At 36.6% G+C, this 25,447-nt stretch overlaps 2 protein-coding genes across 10 annotated transcripts in view; both read right to left on the bottom strand.

The window, feature by feature from the left end:
* opa1 (OPA1 mitochondrial dynamin like GTPase) overlaps window positions 1-18,884 on the bottom strand; it is a 30,644-nt gene extending 11,760 nt beyond the window's left edge. The window contains exons 1-28 of one of the 7 annotated variants that reach the window (XM_044129613.1): window positions 18,653-18,884; window positions 16,770-17,094; window positions 16,524-16,620; window positions 16,291-16,398; window positions 15,348-15,398; window positions 14,211-14,293; window positions 11,853-11,999; window positions 9,611-9,664; window positions 9,427-9,531; window positions 9,172-9,258; window positions 8,770-8,883; window positions 8,609-8,689; window positions 8,441-8,515; window positions 8,276-8,347; window positions 7,785-7,884; window positions 7,491-7,621; window positions 6,759-6,831; window positions 6,596-6,668; window positions 6,396-6,511; window positions 5,512-5,576; window positions 5,264-5,340; window positions 2,997-3,162; window positions 2,260-2,412; window positions 1,919-2,027; window positions 816-895; window positions 522-662; window positions 326-442; window positions 140-233 (exon numbers count right to left, since the gene is read on the bottom strand). In XM_044129613.1, the coding sequence (XP_043985548.1) occupies window positions 140-233; window positions 326-442; window positions 522-662; window positions 816-895; window positions 1,919-2,027; window positions 2,260-2,412; window positions 2,997-3,162; window positions 5,264-5,340; window positions 5,512-5,576; window positions 6,396-6,511; window positions 6,596-6,668; window positions 6,759-6,831; window positions 7,491-7,621; window positions 7,785-7,884; window positions 8,276-8,347; window positions 8,441-8,515; window positions 8,609-8,689; window positions 8,770-8,883; window positions 9,172-9,258; window positions 9,427-9,531; window positions 9,611-9,664; window positions 11,853-11,999; window positions 14,211-14,293; window positions 15,348-15,398; window positions 16,291-16,398; window positions 16,524-16,620; window positions 16,770-17,094; window positions 18,653-18,681 (2,923 nt within the window). In that variant the 5' untranslated portion in view covers window positions 18,682-18,884. Of the gene's footprint in view, window positions 1-139; window positions 234-325; window positions 443-521; window positions 663-815; window positions 896-1,918; window positions 2,028-2,259; window positions 2,413-2,996; window positions 3,163-5,263; window positions 5,341-5,511; window positions 5,577-6,395; window positions 6,512-6,595; window positions 6,669-6,758; window positions 6,832-7,490; window positions 7,622-7,784; window positions 7,885-8,275; window positions 8,348-8,440; window positions 8,516-8,608; window positions 8,690-8,769; window positions 8,884-9,171; window positions 9,259-9,426; window positions 9,532-9,610; window positions 9,665-11,852; window positions 12,000-14,210; window positions 14,294-15,347; window positions 15,399-16,290; window positions 16,399-16,523; window positions 16,621-16,769; window positions 17,095-18,378; window positions 18,569-18,652 lie in introns of those variants that run through there. The other 6 variants (XM_044129614.1, XM_044129617.1, XM_044129615.1 and 3 more) reach the window with 6 other exon arrangements.
* A 2,465-nt stretch (window positions 18,885-21,349) lies between these two features.
* atp13a3 (ATPase 13A3) overlaps window positions 21,350-25,447 on the bottom strand; it is a 30,784-nt gene continuing 26,686 nt past the window's right edge. For all 3 annotated transcript variants that reach the window (XM_044129610.1, XM_044129612.1, XM_044129611.1), the window contains one exon: window positions 21,350-24,897. In XM_044129610.1, the coding sequence (XP_043985545.1) occupies window positions 24,703-24,897 (195 nt within the window). In that variant the 3' untranslated portion in view covers window positions 21,350-24,702. The remainder of the gene's footprint in view (window positions 24,898-25,447) is intronic.

Here is a 25,447-nt window from a genome sequence, read left to right as displayed (position 1 = left end):
ATAGTAAAAAACAAGAAACCATGTTTCTAGAAAATATCCAACACAAATAGATATTTACTGTCAATCAGTTTTTTTCCACTTTAAACCTTTTCTGATGAGTGATATTTTAGAGCCACTCTCGGTTATAAACCATCCTCACCCTCAGTATTGGTAAGCTGCTGCCGGAGTGTGTTAGCGGTGATGACCAACATCCTCTGGATCCTCCAAAACAACACCACATCATTGCACTCCAGCTAAGATGAAAAAGTACAAAAACACATGGATGTATTAAAGGTGTGAGCATAAAACAAAGGCAGGTACATTATCATTCACTGTCCCTACTGACCTCAGAGTCAACAAAGTGTCTCTGGTAGTAGTAGAAACCTCTCTTGCAGAGGCTGCAGTGAGTCAGTGCTTTCTGCAAGAAGTGTCTGCGATAAAGCTGATGCCACGTGTCTTTGATCTGAACAGGTAGGAAATATTCCAGTAGTTATAGATAATATGCACCTAAACTTGGTTAGATCATTTGTCTTGGATCCTACCAGCACTGGGTCCACTTCAACCCCCCGTCCCTCCAGGTTCTTCCTCACTGTGGTGACCTCATCACTGGCCAGGTAAGCAGTGTGGTCATCGTGCAGCTTCAGCAAGCGATCCAGCTCATTTTTTGTTTCATTACGAATGTGCTGCAAGACCAGAAATCATTTCATCATGATGCTGAAACTTGTTTAGAAATAGACAAAGTAATTGTGAAACTCTGGATCTGGATATTATAGGGCCCATTACAACTTTTCATGTTTCCAGCATCACATCTGTTTAAAACAACACATGGTTCTTACCTGCTCTGGCGTCCGGTTCACCCACTTTAGCCACCTCTCTTTCCAGTCAGGCCCCACCATGTCTCTGATCACAGATTCATCTTAAAGAGGAATAGCAAATAAAATATGAAGATACATGAAAAACAAATTGAGATCTTAATGCATGTTACAAAAACTCTTTAGTCAAAGGCAGGTACATTCTGACCTTGTCTTTGACTTTTCAAAGGAAAGGTTAGGACTAAAGTCCTAAAGAGTTTTTGTGCTAAATACCAGAATGTGCTGATTTTCATTTGGATAAAAATCAATCTAAAAATTGATTTTCAGATATGAAATCAATTAAAATTTTCAAAATTCTATCTTCAGCAAACACTGGTTTGTACTTGTAACAACACTCTTCAGTGTTAAAGTTGTTACTGAGGGAACAAGACTCAGTTATCCATTTTTACCATCAGTGAGGTTTTTAAAAATTAGGTTGATTAAAAAAATTTTCTCTTTTCACACACACCTTCTGTGAAGTAGCTTCATCATCTAATATAAGTAACTGACCATCTATAAAAATGCTGCTACAATAAATATATGAAACAGCAGTTTGTTATTGACCATCAGTGAATCCAATAGTATTTTTCCTCATATTAAACTGAGAAAAAAGCCATTATTTTAATTGGACATTGTTGAAAAATATTAAACGTCACCAAATACTAATCAATTTGTATGTTTCGATGTGTGCATAGAAAGTTAATCAGATTTATGAAGGAGATGCGTCGCAGCATAGAGAGAGCTGTTCAATAATCTGGAGGAGTGAACTCTATTTATAGATTTCCAGTGATGCAGAAGGAGACAGATATATCCTGATACAATACAGAAAGTAAACTAATCCTATGTAACAGCAATAATCAGTGGGGGGAAATAATCACATTTAAAGCATGAATAAATTATACTGGCTTAGAACAGTTTTCTGACTTTAAAGTATGTGGAGATTATAATTTGTTCTGTAGTTTCAGTTTCTTGCAGTATGAGGTTCAGGAAGCACTGACTGTTCTAAACTGAATTATGTGTAACCTTCCACAATCTATACAGATCTCTAAAACAGTGGTTCTGACAGAAGGACGTTGCGGCTAACATACTGTCTTTGAGGCGTGACTGCAGCGTTTCCTCCATGAACTGGATGGCAGCATCCCACTGAGGTTTGTCGGTGATGGATCGGTCTTCTAAGGTGTTGTGCTGGATCACCCTCTGACAAGTAGCAAGAAATATAAATACATTACAAAATGGGATGAAAAGTATTACAGTTTAAATATATATTTAGTGCTATATGTGGCCTTAGTCAGAATAGATCACGGCTATAAAGACCATCTTTCTTTAACAAATGCCGATTATCACAAATGAGTTTGATTTGAGAAGTTAAATCGAGAAGCGTGGGAGTTTCTGCATTGCTGCACCCTGGATGAGTTGACTTTCTGTTTACCAGACTGTCCATGGCTCTCTCATTCCACTTGTGCCTCTTGATGCTCTCGTCCTTCACTGCCTCCTTCAACTTGTCAAAGATGTCGTCCTGGTCTTTGCCTTTGTATTCAGCCATAAAGCGAGCAAACTCCTCCTGCAAAGTCTCCCAGGCAACCTGAAGGGGGGAGATTTGGCAAAGTATGATGGAAGAAAAGGCTGGGTCTGTCTGCAACCAATGCATTTAATGCTTCCTACAAAGTGCCAAAAGTGATCAGCATTAACTACGCAGTAGTAATTAAAGAAACAGGAGGGAAGGCTTGGAATTAAGACAAAGGAAGTTAACCAATCAATCGGCTACCAATTGAAGATAGTCAATTTTTTCTTGGATCAGCAATTGACTGATCAAAATCAAAAGTAAATGCATCAACCAACAGTAGTTCTATATTAGAACATCTTTTGATGGGAAGATATTGGTAAAAACTGCGATGATTATAAGATTTGTAATATATGTTCATTTTCTTTTTTCTCTGCTTCTCATTTGTGTCTTAAAAACTAGAAAAAAGGTTCAAATCAGATTTTCCCAGTCAGACCACTAAGAAAATCGGACAACAGCATTTGCAACAGCAAAAAAAACTTACATTTTTCCAAACTTAAGTATTAAATCAGGCTCAGAAACCCAACTACAAATATCAGATGAACAGCTATCAAGAATCAAAGAAGACTTTTTGCATTTATGTAGGTTTTATTTTAATATTTTACCTCCAGTGCCTTATGTGGAAGCTGCTTGTCAGTCCACTGCTTCAGCTTGATGTCTATAGTTGTGTTAAATGTCCCGGAGTCCATTGTTTGGGCAGCAGGCAGATAGATGTTCTCGATGACATGAGTGGAAACACGTTCCCAAAGCTTTTTCTGCAGAATAGACTCCCTGTGTGGAGCAAAAACATGGAACGCATTATTACTGAGCTAAATAACAGCTGATTTGTAACACAGTTCTTATGGCTGTTCCAGTCTCAATTTTCTGCTTAAACCATGTTAACATTTTCAAGATCTGAACTGTTCTTTTTAGTTGCATTTAGTAGCATTGATCCAACATAAATGTGCCAATCAAAAACCTGTATGTTTCCTGTACAACTCAGTAAAGTAACCCACTGGGACAGAAAGACAACAACAATAGAGAGATAACCCACAGCTGGGATGCTTTTATTTTTGTAGCCAGAACTACAATGACTCTGTTAGCAGCATAAAGTATCGCAACTTTCCTTTATGGCATGGCGACTCAGGAATAAAACTGAGTCTCCCTGTAACCACAGCAGTTTTGCTCGTTTTCTCATTAATCATAAACATTTCCTCATATTTCATGCCGTATCCCCTTTGTTCCAGCTGGCTCTGCTCTCTGTCAATAAATGCTATCTTCAATTGTGCTGGCTGGCTAACAGGGCCACCCCTGCTCCTGTCCACGGGCCATTCATCAGATTATTGATCAAAGTAAACGGAGGCACGCACACAGGGGATGGTCATAGCACAATGCATACATCTCATTAAAGGAAGCTTTTTCCTCATACTAGATTAGATTAGCTGTACAGTCATACAGAATGTATACACAAAGATAAATGACCAGTGGTGTATTTTAAAAGAAATCTAAAAAACATGAGATCTCCTTATGTGGGATAAATAACTTTCAACTTTGCTATTAGGAAGAATTTTGAATAAATGAGAGTCTATGAAGGGAGAAATAAATGCTAGGAGCAACGCAAGAGATGATAACCAGAATATAAATAAATGTAAAATATGTTTAAAAAGTAAAAGATAGTTTAATCATTCAGCTAACAAAGTGAAATTCTCAAAGTACAAGTCTTCACAATAATAGGAAGTTACATGAGAGTAGAAGAAACAATTTTAATGTAGAAATACAGAAAATTTAATATAGTCAACAGACTGAAAAGTGTCATCAGGTGCTGTATGGAAGAGGCTCTGGCCCAGCCTCTACAATAAACTGCTGGCTCTGGTATCTGCCATTTTTGTTTTGACAGTAATCCATTGATTCTCTGTGGGATTGGGTGAGTGGAGCTTTCTGGCCAATTAGGCAGACTGATAAAAAGATCACTGAACCAGCAATTGGTACCTTCAGCAGTGAGGGAGACTGCAAAGAAATACCAGGAAATGAAATCAGCACCTCTAAAACGTTTGTCAGCAGAAGCCTAAAGATTTCCTTGTAGATGGCTGCAACGAAATTGGACTTGATAAAACATAGTGGACCAACACCAGCAGATAACATGGATGAAAAATCATCTCGTAATGTGAAGACCTTAAGGAGCTTGGATTCTGTGCCTCCTCCCCGTTTGTCCAGTCTCCGAGACCTTGATTTCCCCAGAAAATGTACTTTAGGCTGAAAAGAGAACTCAGGACCACTGAGCAATAGCCCAGTCTTTTTAGACCAAGTCAGATGGTTCTGACCTTGTATACGGTTCATGAGTGGTTTAACAAGGGATGGCTGTTTTAGCCCAGGCACCTGCTATGTCTGTGTGGTTCTTGAGGCGGTGACTCCAGCTGTTGTCCACTCCATGTCCAAACTCTAAAATGGGATTTGTTTCACCATCCTCTCAAAACTGCAGTTATCCCTGTTACTGGTGCACCTTAATTTCAACCTGACTTTTTCCTTTCACTCAACATTCTATAACATACCAGGATGTAGCTGAGCAACCAGCTTAATTAACAATGATCTTTTGTGGCTGATTCTCCTGGTAGACGGTGTCTGGGACTGTCTGCTAGATAACTGCAAGTCAGCAAGCTTCTCAATGTGTGGCCATGACATAACAGGTATGTATTAAAAATATTTGTTGGTCTAATATTATTATAGAATTATGACTTTTCTTGGAAATTGTATCATGGTGTTTCATTAGTTGTGAGTCATATGTAACATGTTTCACATTTTTGATTGAATTTCTCAGATCCATTTTTGTTTGAGGAATATACCCATTCACATTTCACTATAAAAGAACGATAGCATAACTTTATCAACAACTTACCAGAGTTGGGGCGTCACTTGACTCAAACTAATGACTTCATCCAAAATTTCATTTTTTGCTTTTTCAAAGAGTTCATTCTGCAAAAAGACAAAAGACCATGAGGAAACACATTTCAGAAAGAAATCTGAGACCACTTTTTCGAGAATATTAACAGGGCAAATAACCAATAAAATGAGTTTTAAGATAAGTTTACCAAGAAGCTTTTGTATGAGAGAGCCATAGAGAAACATGGACTGTGTTCGCCCTACCCTGTCAAGTTCTCTCAGACGAGGATAGTTGTTCTTCCATTCAGTCTCCAGGTTGAATCGTGATGCTGTGGAAAGATGGGACTGTTATAAAGATTACCTGATATTTATCACTAAATGATGATTTCAAGATGAGTTGACATATATACCCTAATAAAGAACTTCCTCCAGTCATAAAAGGATTGACAGCCATTTAATAGCGTTCTAATTTTAGCTGCTCCGATGTATCAAACAGTAGATTTCCACAATCAACAAGCAATAACCATCGGCACACACAGCTCATTTTATTTCCACGTAGTGTGATGTAAAAGACACTTTCAGGTTGCTAATGGTGTCCATCCTTTAACAAGAGAGGCTGAGGACACTTTGCACACTCTTTCCTAACTGGTCCCTCAGGAGGTAAAGCAATGGGGCCAGTAGCCTACGCTTCATCAAAAGTCAGAGTTTTAGCTCTAACGTATGCACAAAGACACTCACACACACTCGCGCGCACACACAGGTGGAGCAAGCCTGGTGCCTTTTCCCTCAGCTCCCTATCCACACTGCAGATTAGTCTAATTGCAGCTTTGTGGCGCCAAGAATGGAGGATGAAAGCCGGCTGCATGTGATTTGATAGGATATAGATCGATATGCAACACAATGGGTCTATGGGAACTTTAGTCTCACAGCTATAAATCTCCTCTGCTGTTAGCAATGGCTTGTGATTGTCTAGACTAATTGAAGCAGGCAGAAGGGAGGGACCGGGAAAGTGTGGCAGGGTGGGCTGAGAAAGACCTGGAGACAGAAGACTCTTAGGGTGAAGAGGAAGCATTGTCTGGTTCATTTACAATTACTGCCTCAGAACCTTTGGTCGAGACAAACATTTAGCAAATGTCAGGCGAGCATACCTTTGAAAACATCAGCTTGCTGCTCCACAGACTCCCTGACCATCTTCCAGAAGCAGTCAGAGACAGCCAGACTCAAGTTCTTTGTGGTGACCTGATGAGCCTTCAGCATACCGTCCCTTTTGGCACAAAAACGTTACTTTCAATTTCACAATTATTCACATTAACAGACATGAAAGTTTGTTTGTTGTAGTTTAACTTGCCTCAGCAATCTGGAGTTCTGGAAAAAATCCTCTTCGTAATCTTTAATTGCATCTATGCTCTCCCCGGAGCTCCCTTTGAAAAGGGACATAAACAGTCAGTAAAAATCAGTGAAAAAATAGAAAATAAACACAGCAAGCCACAAAACTCTGGATGAATTTTTACCTTTTCCTGTTACCACAGCAAAATAACCAAGAGCTTTCATGGGAAACAGCCTTCCTTCAACAATTTGCTGAATCTAAAAGAGATTTTTTTTTTCAGAAAGTATTTTAAAAGGCACAGATCAAGCTGTAAGAAACTCCAACTTAGATTATAAAGTTCACTATACATAAACACTGTATAAGATCAGGTCTAGTGAATAACACTAATTATCTCATCATTGCATATGTTTGTGGGTCGTGAGGCAAAAAGGGAACCTTTTATACCCAAACCTGGTGAGTTAGAAGAAGGAAAAATGGGCAAGTGTGAAGATTTAAACAAATCTGCAATGCCTAAATTTTGATGGTTGGACACCTGGGCCAAAACATCTAAGTGGCTCAAAGATGGAGCAACTGTGAACCAATGGTAGCAAAAAGTAAACTAATACCCTATCAAAAAGGTGGTCATAAAGTTATGCCTGATTGGTGTACGGGCCATTAAAAGAGATTGAACTCCCCCTAGTGGATCACCTGGATGTAGAACAATATTGGTGACTTAACATTTTACTGGCTTAATAAGTGAAAATGCAGCATCAGCATCATTATCTTTAATTGAAGCAGATCAATAAGAGAGTGACTGCAAGGTTGGATGGGTGCCTCCACCGGGAAATGAAACCAAAATCAAAAATATTTACAGTTAGTCAGAGCATAATTATAAGTATAAAGCAGCACATGTGTAGGAACGGCACAGATCTCTTACTCTGCCTGGACTGGCCAGGTTCTTTTCAGCCAAGTCCACTTTAGTTAGAACAAAGATGGTCCTTCTGCCCTGAGGGTCCATCTGGCTGACCAGGTCTGTTACGATGCTGCGCTCTGCATCCACACTGCCGTCTGGGAACAAATAGATCAAAAACTAATCTAACAAACCTGGAGTCCAGCTTTTTGTTTCTTGTAGAAATCTCAAGATTCTTCCACAAATAATGTTCCTAGTTATTAAATTATGTTCCCACTACATCAGGCAATGGAAAAGCAAATTATCACAGTCATGTCTCACCTTGAATACAAAGAATGATAGCATTAGGGTTTTGCATGTAGGCCTTGCTCATGCTGAAGATGGTTTCCTTAGTGTCTGATGCCATGCCCGTCGTCACCGTCTAGAAGGTAGTTTAATTACATTAATTACATAAAATCTGTTTTATTAAAAAAACATGTATCTTAACTCTAGGGTTCCTACACATTTTCTTGGAAAATGTTCATCTTGCACCTTCAAACCCATATATACACACACATATGTTCATATATAAAAGTTGGGATCTTTTGCTTGTTGGTTCAATAAGTCATGAAACATGATAATGCAATTGGCTTTTAATTCGTCACTGGGATAAAAGGAAATTGGTTATTTAGATTTTTTTGGGCAAATGAAACCAGTTTTACCTTAAAAATCAACTGATTAGTAAAATGCTTTAAAGCACAGTTCATAAGAGTTCAAGTTTATCATGATTAAATAATATATCAGCGTCTATCTGAGAAAGTTTTATTACTCACACTGATGACACCAGGTAAGTCAACAAGAACCATCCTCTGAATACCCGGTCCTTTAACGTTCAAAGAGATTGTCTGTTGTGGAACAAATAAAAGTATTTTATCAAATGTTCTAAATATAAATAAGAGAATATTTTTGTTAACAATCCAGATGTAATTTTGTCCAACCTCAGAGCTGACCGTCTGTCCCTCCTTCACACTCTTCCTCATCCTCAGCTCAATCTCATGCCTCAGAGCAGCCAACTGCACACAAACCAAGAAGAGAAACATACATGTGTGAAAAAGCAACTAGTTTACAGTTAATCTTTAAATAAATCAGATGCATGTATGACCTACATCCTCCTCCTTACTAAGGTCGAACTCTCTGCCACTGTCTTTGAACATGGCCACATGATGGGGACCTTCGCTTAATGTTACCTATAAGGACAATATAGAGGTTATTCTAAAGAAAAGAAGGAATCGAATCCAGACATAAAACCACTCTGTCCTTCACCCACCTTCACAGGAGAGCGTGTCATCATCTCTCCTGATCCCCTGGGGAAGATCCTGGCCTGGGCGATCATCTCAAGCACGCTGGTCTTCCCAGCACTCTGATCGCCAACCACAACCACCTGAAGGACAGAGAGCAGGAGAGACGTTGGATAAACAACAAATTAGTTAGGAATTACATGATACAAATGACATCAGCTAAATACAATAAGACTGAAAAGAGAAACATGGGGAACTAATATTTAGTGTTTTAGTGATATAAATTACAAACAAAAAGCTAGTTCATAACTTTCAGGAGTATAAAATGCTAACATTATTCAACTAATAAGGAAATTTAACAAAAAAGGACCAACGTGTTACTAAAGAAATAATCAGAATTTTTTCTGAGGATTACAAATTGTGCACCTCACCCTGGGTAAATGGTCCTGGGTGTTGTAGTTGGAATCATAATCAGACAAGATGTCGAGGACTTCAGAATAGAGGTCAATAAGGGATTTCTGCAAAACAAATTTATTAAAAAAAAAAACCCTTTAAATGGCATTAATAGTGACAAATTTAACAGGTTCACAACTAAACAAACAACAGCCACACAACAGGCAGAGATGGAAACCTTAAAATATTGTCAGTATTGAAGTGTTTAAGGTTTGTGTCAATAAATGACTCACCTTCACCTTCCGTTGATGAATCCCCTTATCATCTTTTTGCAGCACCACTTTCCTTAACTCTTTGTTTTCCTTTTCCAGTCTTTCCAGCATGCGCTGATACTTTAACTGAGAAATAAATAATCATATTAGCAGGCATATCACAAGGGCTTTTTATTATTTTTGTTTGACTTTGAAGATGCACTACCTGAGTTCGAAGAAGCTCCTCTTGGAGCTGGTCAACCTTTTCTCTGTCTGATGACTGAAAGTCACAGCACAAACAAAGACAAACAAGAGAAATGGGTAAAATTTGTACTTCCTTTTAGCTTTTGGATTATAGCTTTCCATTATGCTCAGAGTATTATTTCAGGAGAGAAAACTCCCACCATCACCGCAAAGGTTCAATACATGCAAACTATATTACATAAAGAATCAAAAAGGAAAGTCATGTTAGTACATAAAGATCCAAACATTTCAAGCAGACAGTCCACATATGACTAGTATAAACCAACTTTAATTTCAGGGATCCACACATAGGCAGAAAGTAAAGAGTGAATCCTGTAAAAATCAAGCTAGGTTTATTTACAAAATCATTTTGTTCAAAAAGACTTGATTTTGTTAAACACCATTAGATTATAGTGTTATCTCTGCATGAGAGGCAAGAGAGAAACAGAAGACAGGAAACAAGAAGAAATGGAACTGGGAGAAGGTAAAATTAACTTAAAAGACACAGACACAGCAAACTACATGAGCAGAACTACTTCTTCACTAAAAAACTATTTTGAGATATTTTCCAGCAATATGCAGAAAAGTTTACAGCAACAAACCAGTTCCTTTTGAACTAATGGCTTCAATCTTGACTTAAACTTCAGTTCATCCCAGAGATTTTCAAAGAGGTCAGCTCACACCATGCAGCTGGTTGCCACAAAGGTTCATGCTGTGCTCCCAAATATTAAATGAGACAGTTGATGATCATCCAGCTACATCTGTGGTCATGAGAAACTAAATCTGCTGTAATTGTTTTAGAACTAGGCAGTAAAAGATTCATGCATGCCACGCAAAAATTACTGGAAAATCTAGGTGGTACGCATTTAGTCAAACGTGGAAACTGTTGTCAAGTGTTTCAGAGAAGGCTAATATGTCGAGATACAGCACCTTGCACAACTATTCATACTCATTTTACTGTTCAAATTTCTCACATTACAGCACCGAACTTCAACATATTTACTCGGATCTTATGTAATAGAAAGGATTGCGAAAACTGAAAATGAAAGGAAAATAAAGCACACATTTCAAATTTCTTCACAATTAAAACTCTGAAAGGCGTGGCATGCATTTGTAATGAGCCAGCTTGAGTCGAGTGACAGCTTCACTTTGCAATCACTGCTGCAGGTTTCTGCAGACAAACCTTTCTATTAAAGGTTTGTCCAATCTAACCCTAACCCTAACCCTAACCAATCTGACTCAAGCTGAGTCAGATTGGAAATATAAAATAGAAATTTGCAGAAGGTTATTGATTTAGTTCTGAACTTTAACTGGGAACACATTCTATTGTAGCTCTGGCCTCATCTTTACTGTTACAGCTTTGGTTTTTCACCATTATGGTCCTCTATTTTGCTCAATCCTTTTTTGCTTGCAGTTCTAGTTTTCTGCCATACAAAGAATGCTGCAATATATCGATAACAACCTTCTTCCAAAGAGGTCAGACTTGTGGAGCGTACAACAAATCGTTGTCATGTCGACGGATTCTTCCACCTGAACCTTGGATCTCTAAAGCAGCTCCAGAGCTCTGTGATGTGTTCTTAGTTTGAGATATGGCTTGGAAAAAACCTCCACACCTTCATCTCTGACCTGTCTGCTGTTATCTCTGGTCTCTGATAAACTTATTCAGCCTTTAATGAACCACTGGGTTTATACTGAGATAAAGTTAGGATGCCAATAATTGATTTCTTGAGTTCAAAAATCAACTACTAGATTAGTTACATGGTTTTAATCTTTTAGTTAAAAGAGACTAAAACCATATAAATGCCACATTTTTAAATAATTCCAATAAAATACACTTGAAAAGTATGGTTGTAATGTGAAAAGGTTTAAAGATATGAATATGTTTGCAAGGCACTCCAGGTTTGTGTCATCACTTCTATAACTATAACAAAAAAGGATAAAGTATCTTTTTTTTCATGAGACATGAAATAAATATCTAATCTGCCAGGATTAAAACCTTCCAGTTACAATGTTTGTTTTGGATGACAAAAGCAATGATTTATTTTTTTTTTTTCAATAAACACTGTTGAAAGTTTCTACATTTAAGCAACCAATCTATACAAAGCTTGGCTCCAGTCAAATTAATTTCACTTCACTTGAACCAAATTGTCCCTCCTCTGTCCTTTAGCTGGACGTTTTCGGGAGTTGTTGGTGGGATTGGGATCAAAGTGAGGGGGGACCTTCACCTGGCGTGTCTGTGTCGAGGGGTTGTGGTTCGCAGCACGCTCTTGGGGTGACGTACGCGCACTATTGGCTGCAGCGGCCCGCTGGACCTCCTCCTCGTGCCGCTGGATCTGCTGCTGAATAAAAATCAGCTCTCCGAGCAGACCCTGCTGGGTGCGTCAAAGAGACGTGAGAGAGAGGAAGGAGGAGGAAAATAATAATAAAAACCCAAGAACAACAACCGGCCACCGGGTTGATCCATGCCATGTGGACCGATGCTTGCATCCCACTGCAGGAAACCCAGCCGGGGCAGCTGGCACTGGCGTTGTTCAGGTGGAAGAATCAGAATTCAGTCAGGATTTGTTTGAAAGAATCAAGAAGAATCTTTCACTTTCAGACTCTTGCCACCATCATCAGTAAATAAAACAAAGTCTGTCTCGGTTCAAAACAAACTTTGCCAGACTGAGGGCAGAAAAGGCAACTAATACCACAATCAGTGCCTTCCAGCAAGCGGCAGCAACAGTGACTAGTGCTCCTTAAGCACTTTAGTAGATTAAGGACAACATCAGAATTGTAACTATTCTCTTTAGGTGTTTATGTATTAAAACAAAACGTTAAAGCGGTTTTAACTCACCTGATCTGTGAATGCTTAAAATGAAAACTAAATCTACAAAGCAAACATTAAAATCTATTGAGACGAAGCAAAAAGCAGGTGGGATCTGTCTAGTTTCAAAGATCCCCATCATGAAACACAGAGTTTGTCTCATTTTAGAGCTCTAGCTTTTGCATTTGGAGTAAGGCATAAAATCTAAAAGTTGTGTTCATGTTGGAGACTCCGATTGTAGGTAGAAAGAGGGAAACCGGCAGAAAAGTTTATTAAACCTCCCGCGGTCTTAAGAGATGGGGTCATTTGAACAGGTTTTTACTCTGTCACACCAACTCCACGTGAGCTTTTACGAGTCTGACACACTCCGCTTTCCGACCGTCATCGGCAGCGCTCCTCCTAAGACCGCGGGAGGGTTAAAATGCACCTTTTCCTAATTCATAGATTTTCAGGTTGTTTTTATTCGTTTTAACTTTGCACAGTTAACAAAAGACAGAAAAAGATAGAAAATGGTGACACTAAAACAAAACATGAGAAGGTGGGAAGGAAGACAGGAGGAATGAATACATACAAAAATAATATTTTTTTGCAGAGAGAAATAAAGGATTAAAATTCAAAAGACTAACCAAAATCAAGTATCATGTATAAATTACCAAGATGTTTTTTTTAAATTCACAATCAGAGTTAAATAGGTATGAATAAGCAATGGTAAAAAATCCTATTAGTGTTTTCCATCTCTCAGTAAGATTGATACCAAATCTAAGTGGTATGTTGTATAATTTCTGGAAAATGTAAAAATAATATCAGATTTTAGAAAGTGCTAAAAGAATAAGGACGTCACATCAAATAAACTGGATGAACCGAAAAACAGAAATTTTACTATTTGAGGCCCATTTTGAATTCAATGTGCAATATTCTAAGCACAATGTCTGAAAGTATTATTATAAAGTAACTTATTATAAAGAAACTTTTAAAAAATTTATATTCATGTATCTTTGATGGCCATTTGATTGAACTAACTATGGTTGAAATGGTGACAGACTGCAAACAGAAGTTAAAGGGTCTATATCATCATATTTCAGAGTCACAAAGGTCACAAATTTCAAAAGGATAAAAAATAAAAATCACAGTATGCTTCTCCATTGGTTTCTAAAAGAGCAAATACATTTAAAACTTCCTCTTCTGATACAACAGTCTTCTTAGCCACAGCTGCTAAAATAGGAACATGCTAGTATGATGATTTGTTGCCTGGAATTGGGATATGTATAATATGAGGCCACTAACTGGCAACAATGAAAAAATTACAATAGCAAACATTTTTACTAGTGTAGTTTTAAAGAAAGAGTCAACCAAAAGATGAAGTAAGAAAACGGAACACAGCTGATGACCAAAAGCTTGAGCAGAGGCAGCTGCCAGGCCACTGAACAACCAAGTTTTAAACAAGTCATCATTCATCTCTGTGGTGAACTACAGGCAGACAGGGCTCAACACCAAGAGCTTTTAAATCTCTCTTTAGGGTGTTTGTGTGTTAGGTCTCAAACCCTCTGCTCTCAGATTCCACACCAGTTAAGTCTTAAAAATCCACGCTCGACTCAATTGGGATTTGACTTCAGTCATCAAAATAAAAAAATTGGTAATGAGATATAAGCTTGCAGACAAATAATGATAAAAAATATATGTAAAAATGATGATACAGGCCCTTTAAATGATAGAGAGTGGTGCTGGGATTGAGAGAGCATAAAAGCTGTGAATTGTAAAACAGATTTTAAACACTTGCCTTTTTGTACTGCTTGTCACTGGCATCATGTGCAGCTCCAGTTGAAGAATCTGTAGCTTTTAGAGCAGGATCACCTGAACTTTCTAACAGAGGCAAAAAACACAAGACATAAAGAGGTAGTGACAAAAAAAGACATGATAATGCTAAAAGACTTAAAGGGGTGCTTGATTTAAAAAGCTCACAAATTTGTGATTAAGTTTTAATCTTTGAAACATTTTGCTGAAATCCTTGTGTTTGTAGTTAAGAAAAACAAACTTTCTAAGGTAAAATATGCATTAATTAGTCTAGATATCCTAATGACAACACCGATTTGTTTATTGCTGATTAAATAGTTTATTAAAGAGACAAAATATATGTATATCTAAATAAGCTTCCTCTGAAAGAAAACTGAAATCTTGAAAACCATATCTTGGGTTTATATTTAGATTAATATTATTTGACTTTAGATTAATATTAGTTTTGTGGTGCAATACTGTTCAAATCACACTTTGCTTAAAATAAAAAAAATAACTGACACTGAATTTTTTTTGGTTGAATGACTAAATCATTTTTAAATCTTAAAAGTTAACACTTTGCTTATCAACATAAGAAAAGTGTTTAAAACCCAGAATGTAAAATTAGTGCAAGTTACATAAGATATATTTATGAACCCATTGATAGCTATAACAACAATTAAGAGATAATAATAATTGCAAGGGACGCTGCTTTGTTTTTCTATGACTCATGACTAAGGTGTGGTCGGATTTGCCCTGGCTTCATAAATGAGTCATAAAATTCAAATTAAAACTAAATCTTTCAGAAATTTGAGTGTCAGAAACCAGAGACAGAGGAAGACTGCTGAAAGGTTAGTAATGAGCATGTAGTTAAAAGAAAACCACATAGGCCAGGTGAGAGGAGGGCTTGAAGTCAAAGGAGGCAAACGCCTAAAAAGGTTGGACAATATTCAGCTAGAGAGGCAAGTAGAAGATAGAGTAAGAAAGGAGGAGAAATACAGATAAAGAGAGTCTTTTAAAGTCCTTTTGAGAGAACTAAAGGAAGAAACAAATTCCTTCTGCACATTGAAGTCACATGTCATTAAAGAGTGACAGAAAGAAAAAGGGGTACGGACGGTTCTACTAGCATACGGGGTTTACACACCTAACAGATGCAGGCCAGAGGCTCCTTTGACTTCACTACCCAAACTCACACCTGTGAAGAATGTGGAGGACAGGAGAAGAGGAGAAACGAAGAACACAAGATGTAAATCATGAAGCAGACAGGCAGAGGGATGGTTGTCAAACCAGGAATTCAGCACAATAATGATGAGTAATGAAAAGTTGTGGATGAGCAGAAGCTTTAGTTGAAAAAGTCACTCAAGAAACCGATAAAAGAGTTAAATCCTGAACTGGACCTGATTTCTGACTGACCATTTTTTTGTTTACTACAAATAAAGTATGTCATTCAAAGTATTTGTGAACTCACAAAAGTCTGTGGAAAGCATCTGTGAATATTAAAGAAGTACCAATCAATTACATAATAATCTTCTTAAATGGCTCAGATCAGTAATTAGTTGGTCAAGAATATATTTTTATTTCCCCATTCTGATAAATGCATCAAAACTAAAGTCTTTACAAAAACATCAAAACTACTCCCTAATGTTTTTCAGTGACTCTGTAAATTTGAGCAAAAGCATTTGAAACAAGAAATCTGGAGTCTAATGACAAAGAAAACTTTGCAACACTACAAACATACAGTGATGCAAAAGAAAATTCAACATAGTGAGAGAATGAACAGTGAACTATTTGGTTTCATGTCAGTCTGTCAAACACAGCAGCAGTACATAAACACAGACTCTAGTAAGAAAAACAGCAGAGAGAAAGTTATTCAGGAAACAGGCTGAATAACATGTTTGTAATACTGAATGTAGATCAAAATATTCCCTTGAAGGCACCCAAAGCTAGGTGATAAATCAAACATTAAATTAAAATATCAACTAAAATATAGACAGCAATCTTCCTCTGGAAATTCAAATTCATCCCAAATGTGGCCATGAATTTATTTTCTTATTTTGCAGCATCCAGCTAATGTTCAGTTTACTCACCGGAGGAAAGAAGCCCTTTAAGAAAAGTGAAGTTCTCTCCAATCTTCTCAAAGTCAGGTAGAAGTTTAGCGATTTCTTCCATCTCTGGTAACGCCTTCGCCAGTTTATCTTAAATGCAAAAATGTCGGTGAGGTATGAAAATCTGACATGTGATTGAAGAACAACATCTTAAAATAAATTGATCCATTTACAATTTTGATAACAGAGATTACTGATAAAAACATTAAACTTACCAAGATCAATATGTTCACTCAGTTCCCACACAAAGTCAGGGATGACCCAGTTGTACTCACTGAAATCAGGCAGCATGTCTTTCCATTCTTCATAGGTCTAAGAATTAAAAGATACTTTTTATTTAAATTACCTACTGTCTGTTTACAAATATGCACCAAAATAAAATCAATAATGAAGGATTTTTGCTTCATTATCCAGAGAATGGACTTTGACACAACATAGTGATAATAATAATTAGCACTGACCTTCTTAGCTGTGTAACCTCCTCCAACTGCTGTTCCCAGCAGGATGTATCGGAGCCTCAGCAGCCGGGCTGCCAGGCGGGCCACCCAGAAGTTGCGCTGCTGGTGGTGCCTGTGACCGCCAGACCCCGGAGGGGGCTTCAAAGGCCGCATGGGCAACCGGGACATGGAGGTAAAATATCGCGCTGCTGTGCGATGAGGAGTCCGATGAGGGTTATTGTTTCCAGAGTAACGATGGTGAATGGCACGAGACAGAGGATGAAGTTTCTGCAATGGGATCCGGAATTTCACCCCCATATTGTTTGAGACGAGGCTCCTACAAGCCACACTGAAATAACAGAGGAATATGGCATAAAAAACAAAAAAAAGAAACAAGCAGCGTTTGTTTCCATTTTATGAGTCTATAATTTTGGAACTTTTATTATGACCACCTGCACCAACTGTAAAGACAACTTCTGATTTATCTTCTTAATAAACAACAGAAGAGGGATTATATTCACAACCACATTTACTCTTAACAAGTAGTAGTATTTGTGTACAAGTCTGCAGTGCAAAGAAAATCTAACAACTAAGTTGAAAATTGTTACAACTGTCAAAATAGTGCAAGACGCAGCAACATATAGGCCCCTGATTGTCAAGTCAATCCATGTCATTATATACTGAAACTGGAGTGAGGAAGATGAAGAAGTGTAAATGAGAACAGGATCTTGCTCAGTCAAAGTTCTCTCTTATAGCACTTATTATTTACAATATTAATTTGTTATCTTAAAAATTCTACTGTATATCCATTAGGCACATTGATTCACAAATGATCACAAATATTTCTTAGTAAAGAAATCAATACATAAAAAACTGTGACTGATTATTATTATGTGTTCATTAATGCTGTTGCACTGTTTTACTTTATGTGTTCATTAATGCTGTTGCACTGTTTTACAGTCAGAGGAGTTTGGTGTTGGCTGATTTATTCCTTACCGGCTGCCTTATTCAACCCCAATAATGCTGTTGGTTTTACTTTTTGTTAAAAACAAACATGTCTGGTGCCTGGGTGTCCTTACAGAAAGTAACAGCACTTATTTCTGTGCATTGCATAAAATCATTTAGACATTAATAGTTGATTATTATTTTTAGTTCAATTTTGCAGATTCTCTCAGTAATAAACTTTCTACATTACATTATTATAGTTAAAGTGTAATTACAGGTAGTTTCATAGTTGATTTGTTGATAGTGTATTCGTACAGCACATCTCAAATTCTTACAGTTCTGTTCTTTCAGATGAAATCATTTGTTCCAACATGAAACCCTTACAACTTAGCATGCTGATTATGGAAAAAGAGAATTATTACAAAAATAGATCGGCTACAATTACAAGAAAAAACGATTAATAGGAGAAGTATTTGGTAAAAGATTCTGATGCCTAATATACACAATACATTATCATAAGCCGTGCAACGCTAGCAACATACAATTACACATAACACTTAGCTACAGTAAGCAAAGAGACAATGTATACAAGTCATACTAGTGTATACTGAATAGGTCCATGAACAGGTCAGTTTAGTATAAAGTAACAGTAGGTTATTGAAGTCAGATTAAACAGAAATACACTCACCAACCATTCGGGTTAGCTGCTTACAGTCGGCTAGCAGTTAAATAAACTCAGCACCAACAGAACCAGATGGAAATTCGGTTTAAAGCACATTTAGCATAATACACAGCCGGTAAATCCGTGGGATTTCAGGCGTACATCTATTTAAACCAGGACATTAGTTACCAGTCTGAAAACAGATCTAACTATAATGCCATCAGCTGTCAGAGGACCCCCTCCGCTTCATTTTACCCAAGCTAGCTTGTGCTACCGTTACCTTCAGGAAAACTGGACTCACCAGGCGGCTGAGCTCCCGACACGCAACATGGCGCTGCTAACAAGTAAACGTAGCTCTCTGTCAGATTTTATCTCCCGTAACAAATCAATACATCTTTCCAATCAGGACACATTTGCCTGCCTCTAATGGCAACTCACAAGCCCGCTAGCTAACAAGGACACAAGCAGTGTGACAGTTCCACTTCTGGTGAGTGGTACTACCTCCAAATGTGCCCTGACAGCCACCGTAGTCCTATAGTTCCGGTGTATTAACGTATTTATTTGAGAAAAGCTATAACAAATTGGAGAACATAAGGGTCTCTGAATAAAAACAATTCTGACTTTAATTCCGACTTCTCAATGGAAAAAAATCAATTAAATTTAATATACACCTCCAAAAAGAGTTCTCCTCCTACACAACTCTCATCTTTGTCTTTGAAGCCTGTTTCTCCATGATGTCCACCTTTATTAAAGTAAGAATTCTGAAATGCTTAAAATACCTGTGTGTAATGATTTTATACAGGTTTCACTTTTCGAATTAAATTACTGGAATAAAATTACTTTTATTGATATTAGCCTCTGTCTTCCAGATAATATATCTTAATTTATTTAAATGTCTTAATATTTTTAAGTCCCATAAAACCTTCAAGTGCATTTTTGTGTGCACTCACGTCTATTGAACTTTGAAGTTAATTGGTTATTATTTAAAGTTTGTTAAAACTATATGGGTTTTAATGTCAAAACTTCTGATACAAGGACAACTTCTGTGCAAACCAAAGAAGCTCTAGTTAAACTTGCAAGGGCTAAACACTTTTCTGAAACTGGACATTTAAATGTGAAACACTGATAACACAACTGGTAGTAGTAATTTGAATAAACAGGTGCACTTCAGGTTGTTAAGGGCAAGCTACTAACAGAAGCACAAAACTGTCATGAAAATGTGTTGGTAGTTACAAGTTAATTTCATCACCTTGTTATAGGAAGAAGTTGACACTTATTGCATAAAGTAACAGGGGAAGTCTAAACTGTTTTCCAAGACCTCTGTTACAGTATATTTGGTGATGAAAGTCTTGCTTATCAATAGCAAACTTGTATCTAAAAAAAAATAATTAATTGGTGAAAAAAATGTGGGGTTCTTCAAATGTTAAGACCAACATAGGTGTGATTGATCTGACTCTTGACTGCCAATGACTCCAGTTTCATAAATTATATGGCTGATATTTCTTCTATACTCATTCAAGAAATCTGTGGTTTGTCTGAGTCTATTTTCAAGAATAAACCTAAACCTTCTCTTTTTGATTAGGATACAGAAAGACTGGTGAAAGGTCCTGAACCAGTTATGCTGCTGCGGAGTTCAGTTTCTGAAGGATGCACAGATGTGTCTGAAATTAGAATATTACTGAAAACTTCATTTCAGTAACTCAACCCACTGAGGGAAACATTTTACTATTTCAAGCTTTTATTTCTGTATTAATCTTTTTCCCCTCCCTGATATAAAACATTACTGGACCAGTTGAGGAGCTTTTTTTTTTTTCTTTTCTCCCAACTGTCAGTTTCTTGAGGCTAATTGTATTTAATACAGGTCAAGCTCACACTTGTGAACTAGAAATGTATATAAACATTGCCATATACAAAAAGTATATATTTCTGCACAACCATCTCATAAATACATTACATTAAAAGTTGATGGAAAAACTTAGATAAAAAAAAGTTGCTTGTAGAACATTTATTGTAAAGAAAAACAAATCAACATAAAGTTATAACACAATCTTCAGAGGGAAAAAAAAATCAAAATAAATACAAATAAATTATAAAATAGAAAATTGTCAAAATATTATACATCTCTGCCAATAAAAAAATACATATATCCCAGGCAAGGAAGCTGAAAATAATGAGCACAGAAAATAAATTATGAACTAAGTTGCAGGCAGACTGGTTAAAAAGATATAATTAACAGCATTTGTCTGGGTGAAGCATTAAGTCCAATTTATTTACTTCTAACATACAAGTGAATGCCAGGAGAAAACATGTTTTAACATTATTCTAATATGAACCCAATAGTGAAGGTGCTCAGAAGTTTCTGTTGAAGGTCAGTTGAATTAAAAAGAAAAAATGCAAAAGTAGCATTTACAAATTTATTATTTATTCTAAATAAATGGTGCAGATATGACACAGATGAGTGAATAATTTTGCTCCTAGCAGCAGTGTGATGCAACAAGATGATAAACAGCAATGGGCATTTTATTTGCCAGCTACATTTCACATGGAAGCAAAATAATGTGTTTGTTTTACATATTTCAGAGACAATGTTAAGACACATTGGATGATTAAACTAGAAATATGAAGCGGTTTGAATTCCCTTCTGGTTGGCTTTTTTCTTTTTATTAGTTAGAAAACTTAAAGAAAAAGAAAAGGGCAAACTAGACAAAAATCTGTTCAGACTTTTGGAACCTGCAGGAGCTAATTATTCAGGTTTGATTTATTTTATCTAGACCTCGAAAACAGACATTCGCTGCAATTTGTTTATCCAAGTGTTCTAACCAGACTGAAGTAAATGCCCAGGTTTGATACCCAATTAGAGAACATAGACAGTATAGTTACATTACACAAGTTAAAACACAAAACAGTCCAGAATAAAAAAAAAAAATCAAAGATTGACAGCTGATTGTGACAGTACCAAAAAGTAGAGAATAAAGCAAAAAATAAAACACACCAGCCCTTTTATAATTCAAAATCCATATACCTTTATAATTAAATCTTTAAACTCTTCCACAGACAAGAGAAATGTACACCTATATATACAAAAACAAAACCTAGTATTATTTTAACCACTTAATGTCTACTTGATGTGCTCCACCAAATCTCATTTGACACACCTGAAAACTGGTTAAAAATCTAACTTTTCTTCTCTCTCATTCACTCTTTTTTAATTTTAAGCAACCAGTAAACATATGAAGAAATATCTTTGGAAATAAAAATCAGTAATTGTGGTTTTGCATTTTGTTCTCAAATACATTCAGTCTTAGAAAAATAATGAATTTTCTAACTCATGGAGGACTCTTAATAGGGTTAGTGGCCAATATCTGGTCACAATAAATACTTTATATAGATTAAACAAAGGTATTGGGTATGAGCAATCTGCTTATTTGAACATGTCATTGTGGCAGCAAATCCATTTTTATTGAAAACTATTTCAAAACGTTACAAATAAAATATAAATATGTTTTCCAATCACAAAAATGGTCACAATTAAGCTCCTACTGCTGTTTTTTTATTTAACATGTTGAATAAAGAGCACTGAACCCAACATATAGCCCTTAACTCTATGCATGGAGGATATGTTATGGACATGGAGGGAGCCATTTAATCAGGCTTCATCATTCATAAATATTTTTTTTAGGGGAGAAGAAAAAAACAGGAGCAGCACACAGAAGAGACGCACAATTCTTTACCCTTTCACTAATTTCAACTGTAATCAATCTTCCACAGGAAGAAATGTTGCTTAAAAAAGCCGTACTTGTGATTTCAGGAACGTATCCAAAGATGCAGGAAGCTTTAAGTCATCTAGTCTCATGCTTTTGGTTAACATTTTATAATAACCAACCAGATGCATGCTGTTTCTGGGACTTTTGTACTATTATTTACGTCTCTAATATAGGATGTAAGATGATAAATGTTTCAATTCCTAGAGTTATGCCACATGCTTGAAGTTAAATGGCAGCTGGCTTCATGCAGGTCTCTGAATGCTGAAGAGCGTTTTCACCACCAAGCAAGCACCAGTTCAGTCTGCAAAGAGATCACTGCATACTAAACTGATGAAGGAAATGTTGAACCAGAAATGCTTTTCATTTTAGTTAAAGGGTAAACCGTTATTCTGTCAGAAGCACACAAAGTCACCATTTTAGCACTAAAAGTGTAAGAAATGACATACAGATTAATGTTATCGGTTGTTGGTTTAAAGATGCTTTCAAAATCTACGGAAAAATGCTGGGAAGCTATAATAGTTTGTGCTAAATTTGACATTTCTTGATCAATTATTCAATATTGTGGACAGAAGGCGGCCGATGTGGACATAGAATAAATAAAAGCTCTTTTACTCCCGTGTTTTCATTGCTCAGAGTTAAACTCCTACAAATAAACATTAACAATTACAGTGGACACCATGCCACAAGAAGGAGCCGAAATACTCAAACAGTTTGAAACTGTTATTAGAGAAATCTAGGAGAAATACCACACAAAGTGAATCCTGTTATTTATCTGCAATTGTTAAAGATAACATTGTTCAGTTTAGAGAGTAGGTAATTTTCTTAAAGCAAGAAGCATTTTTTCCATTCTCCAAGGAATTTAAATTAACTTTGCGCTCACACAAAATTAGTAGGCATTTGAGAGCAAGTATACAGTTCGTAAATCAGCTTTGTCAGCTCAAACTATTTTCTTTCCTCAAACAAGTTGTGGCATTTTAAAACCTTTCCAAATCTACACACTATGCCTTTTAAAGACAGGGGAAAAAACAATCTATTTTTCAACTGGCTAAAGAGTACAGGCTTTATGCTGGTCTAGAAGGAGATCATTCTGCACAAACAAATCACTTGCTGTAATGTCAAAGTACTTTTTCTTTACCTCATTCTAATAACGACTCAACGTGTCACTAAGCTAATGCATAAATTAGTTAGCATGTATTTTTTGGATATACATGTATTTTAGGGCTGCTTTGAGAAGTTAACAGGTGATCATTGTGCCAATTTTAGGCTCTCTACATCTAGTCTGAAACTCAGATTGGAGTTTTTTTCAATTGGTATGCACACTATACTTAAGAGCCAACAAGTGGCGCTCTAGCGCTTTAGAATGGAAGTTCTAATAGTGAAAAGAACAAGTGAAAAATTAAGGAAATTTGTATTTGGTTGATTATTTCTTTGTGGTAACACCATTTCTGAACATTTAATCCTCTACTGTTAGAAAGTCTGCTTATTTGCCCATGAATGGTGACATATTTGAATAATTCATTTTCGATTTAACAATGTATTCCCTCACCACAGAGGGCCCTATAACAACCAAATAAAGCCACAATCCCCACTTCCACTTCACAAGTTCCTTGTGGGCATAATTCTGCTGTGCTCCCTACAAATGACTTATAATATATTTAAATGTGTCTGTATGTAATGAGAAATAAATGGGCATTTCAACAGTATAAGACATACTGCCAAGATACACACTTGTATAAAAGGAAATATTCAGCCAAATAAAATAATTTCTAATTTTTTTATATAGTAGTTGTTGATGACAGTTACGCAATAGTAATCAGAGCCCATAATAATCAAATTACTTTAGTACATCTTCTAAAAAGAGATGAACCATTTTATAACAAGTCAATCAATAGTTTCATCCATTAACTTAATCTTTTTTAAAGTGCATTTCATTTCTTCTATTCTACAAACATTTCAACTACAACCTTTTTATAAAATCAATATTTTTATTCAGAAAAGGGTAAATCTGAAAGCCTCGTTCTTAGGGCAAAATGTCGTCAAACCATGCTGCACAGCTTCACTCAGTGTTTATCTGTACTTTTAAAGATTTTCACAGTTTCTGTCAATCACATATCGGTTATTAAAGTGTAAAATAGAACCTGACGTTTATAACAATCTTATGAAACATGTTTTATATTTGCGAGTGAATACACATTTCTGAGGTGACCTTTCACATGGTTTTCCTCAGACAAACTGACAGGAGGTTTAACCTACACCACAAGATGTCACCGCACAACTTTCACTTTGATTGCAAGTCTTTGTTGAATGCTACTCTGCTTTTATGAGTGAAAGAGCAATAATGTTTTTACAGAAATGTCAAATAATAATGAGACCTGAGAGCATTAATATGGAGTGTGACGGAGAAAGCAGGAGTAGTTTGAAAGTTATGAAGGTACTTGTTTTGGTATTTGTGATAAATTATGGAGTTTTTGCATGAAGAGTGAAGGTGATGGAGAGAATGAGAATGGGCACTTCCCTTAGTACTCCTCATGTGCAAGTTTCCTATGAGAGAGCTGGGGACTCCATAGTGTTTGGGAGCGTGGCTATGCTAGGAGTTGATTATGATATCATAGACAGAGCCGTTTTCAGGGCCAGGCTTGGCTTCTGTGGTAGTGGTCGGCTTTGGGGGCCAGTCTGGGTCCAAACTCAATTCCTGGGCAAGATGCATGTATCGAGCTTTGGGCGTCGTCTTACGTGGACACAACCTGAACAGACACTTGTATGCCCGCATGTCAATCACCCCCTAAAAATCCAAAGGTTGTAAAAAAAAATAAAATAGATGCATTAAAAGGAAAAAAAGAAGAAAAAGAAAAGGGCATTAATGCATGTTGAGTTGATCTAAACATCTGTGGATCAGGTGTTTGTAGCTTAACACATTTATTGCATGCCAAACATCAAACTCAGGGATCCAGTTCTGTGATAAATAGGTAAAATCCATACATGCATGTTTTTCAAACCAAAACTTAGCATGAACTTTAAGGAACTGGTTGTCAACAGTTGAAAAGGTTGAGCGAACTCCTTAAAACAAGCTCATGGAGACTGAACAAAGATCTTTAAAGATGGCCACAAAGACACACTTTAAAGATGCAAGCAAAGAGTATTTTCACGAGCTCTATAATGACAAAGGGTCAGGCTTTTTTGTTTGTTTTAAATCAGGACATTCCTGAGGTCATACACTGATAGTGGTGACTGACATGCTTGGCTGGAATCTAAGAGAAACTAGAATAGGTGCAGCAAACAAGCTTTAGATCTTCAAACAAGAAGCTGGCAGCACAGCAGAAGGGAAGAACAGA

This window comes from Gambusia affinis, linkage group LG10 (assembly GCF_019740435.1).
Source record: "Gambusia affinis linkage group LG10, SWU_Gaff_1.0, whole genome shotgun sequence".
Classification (NCBI taxonomy): domain Eukaryota; kingdom Metazoa; phylum Chordata; class Actinopteri; order Cyprinodontiformes; family Poeciliidae; genus Gambusia; species Gambusia affinis.
The sequence above is the reverse complement of the archived record's forward strand: the minus strand, read 5'-3'. Positions and strand labels throughout refer to the sequence as shown.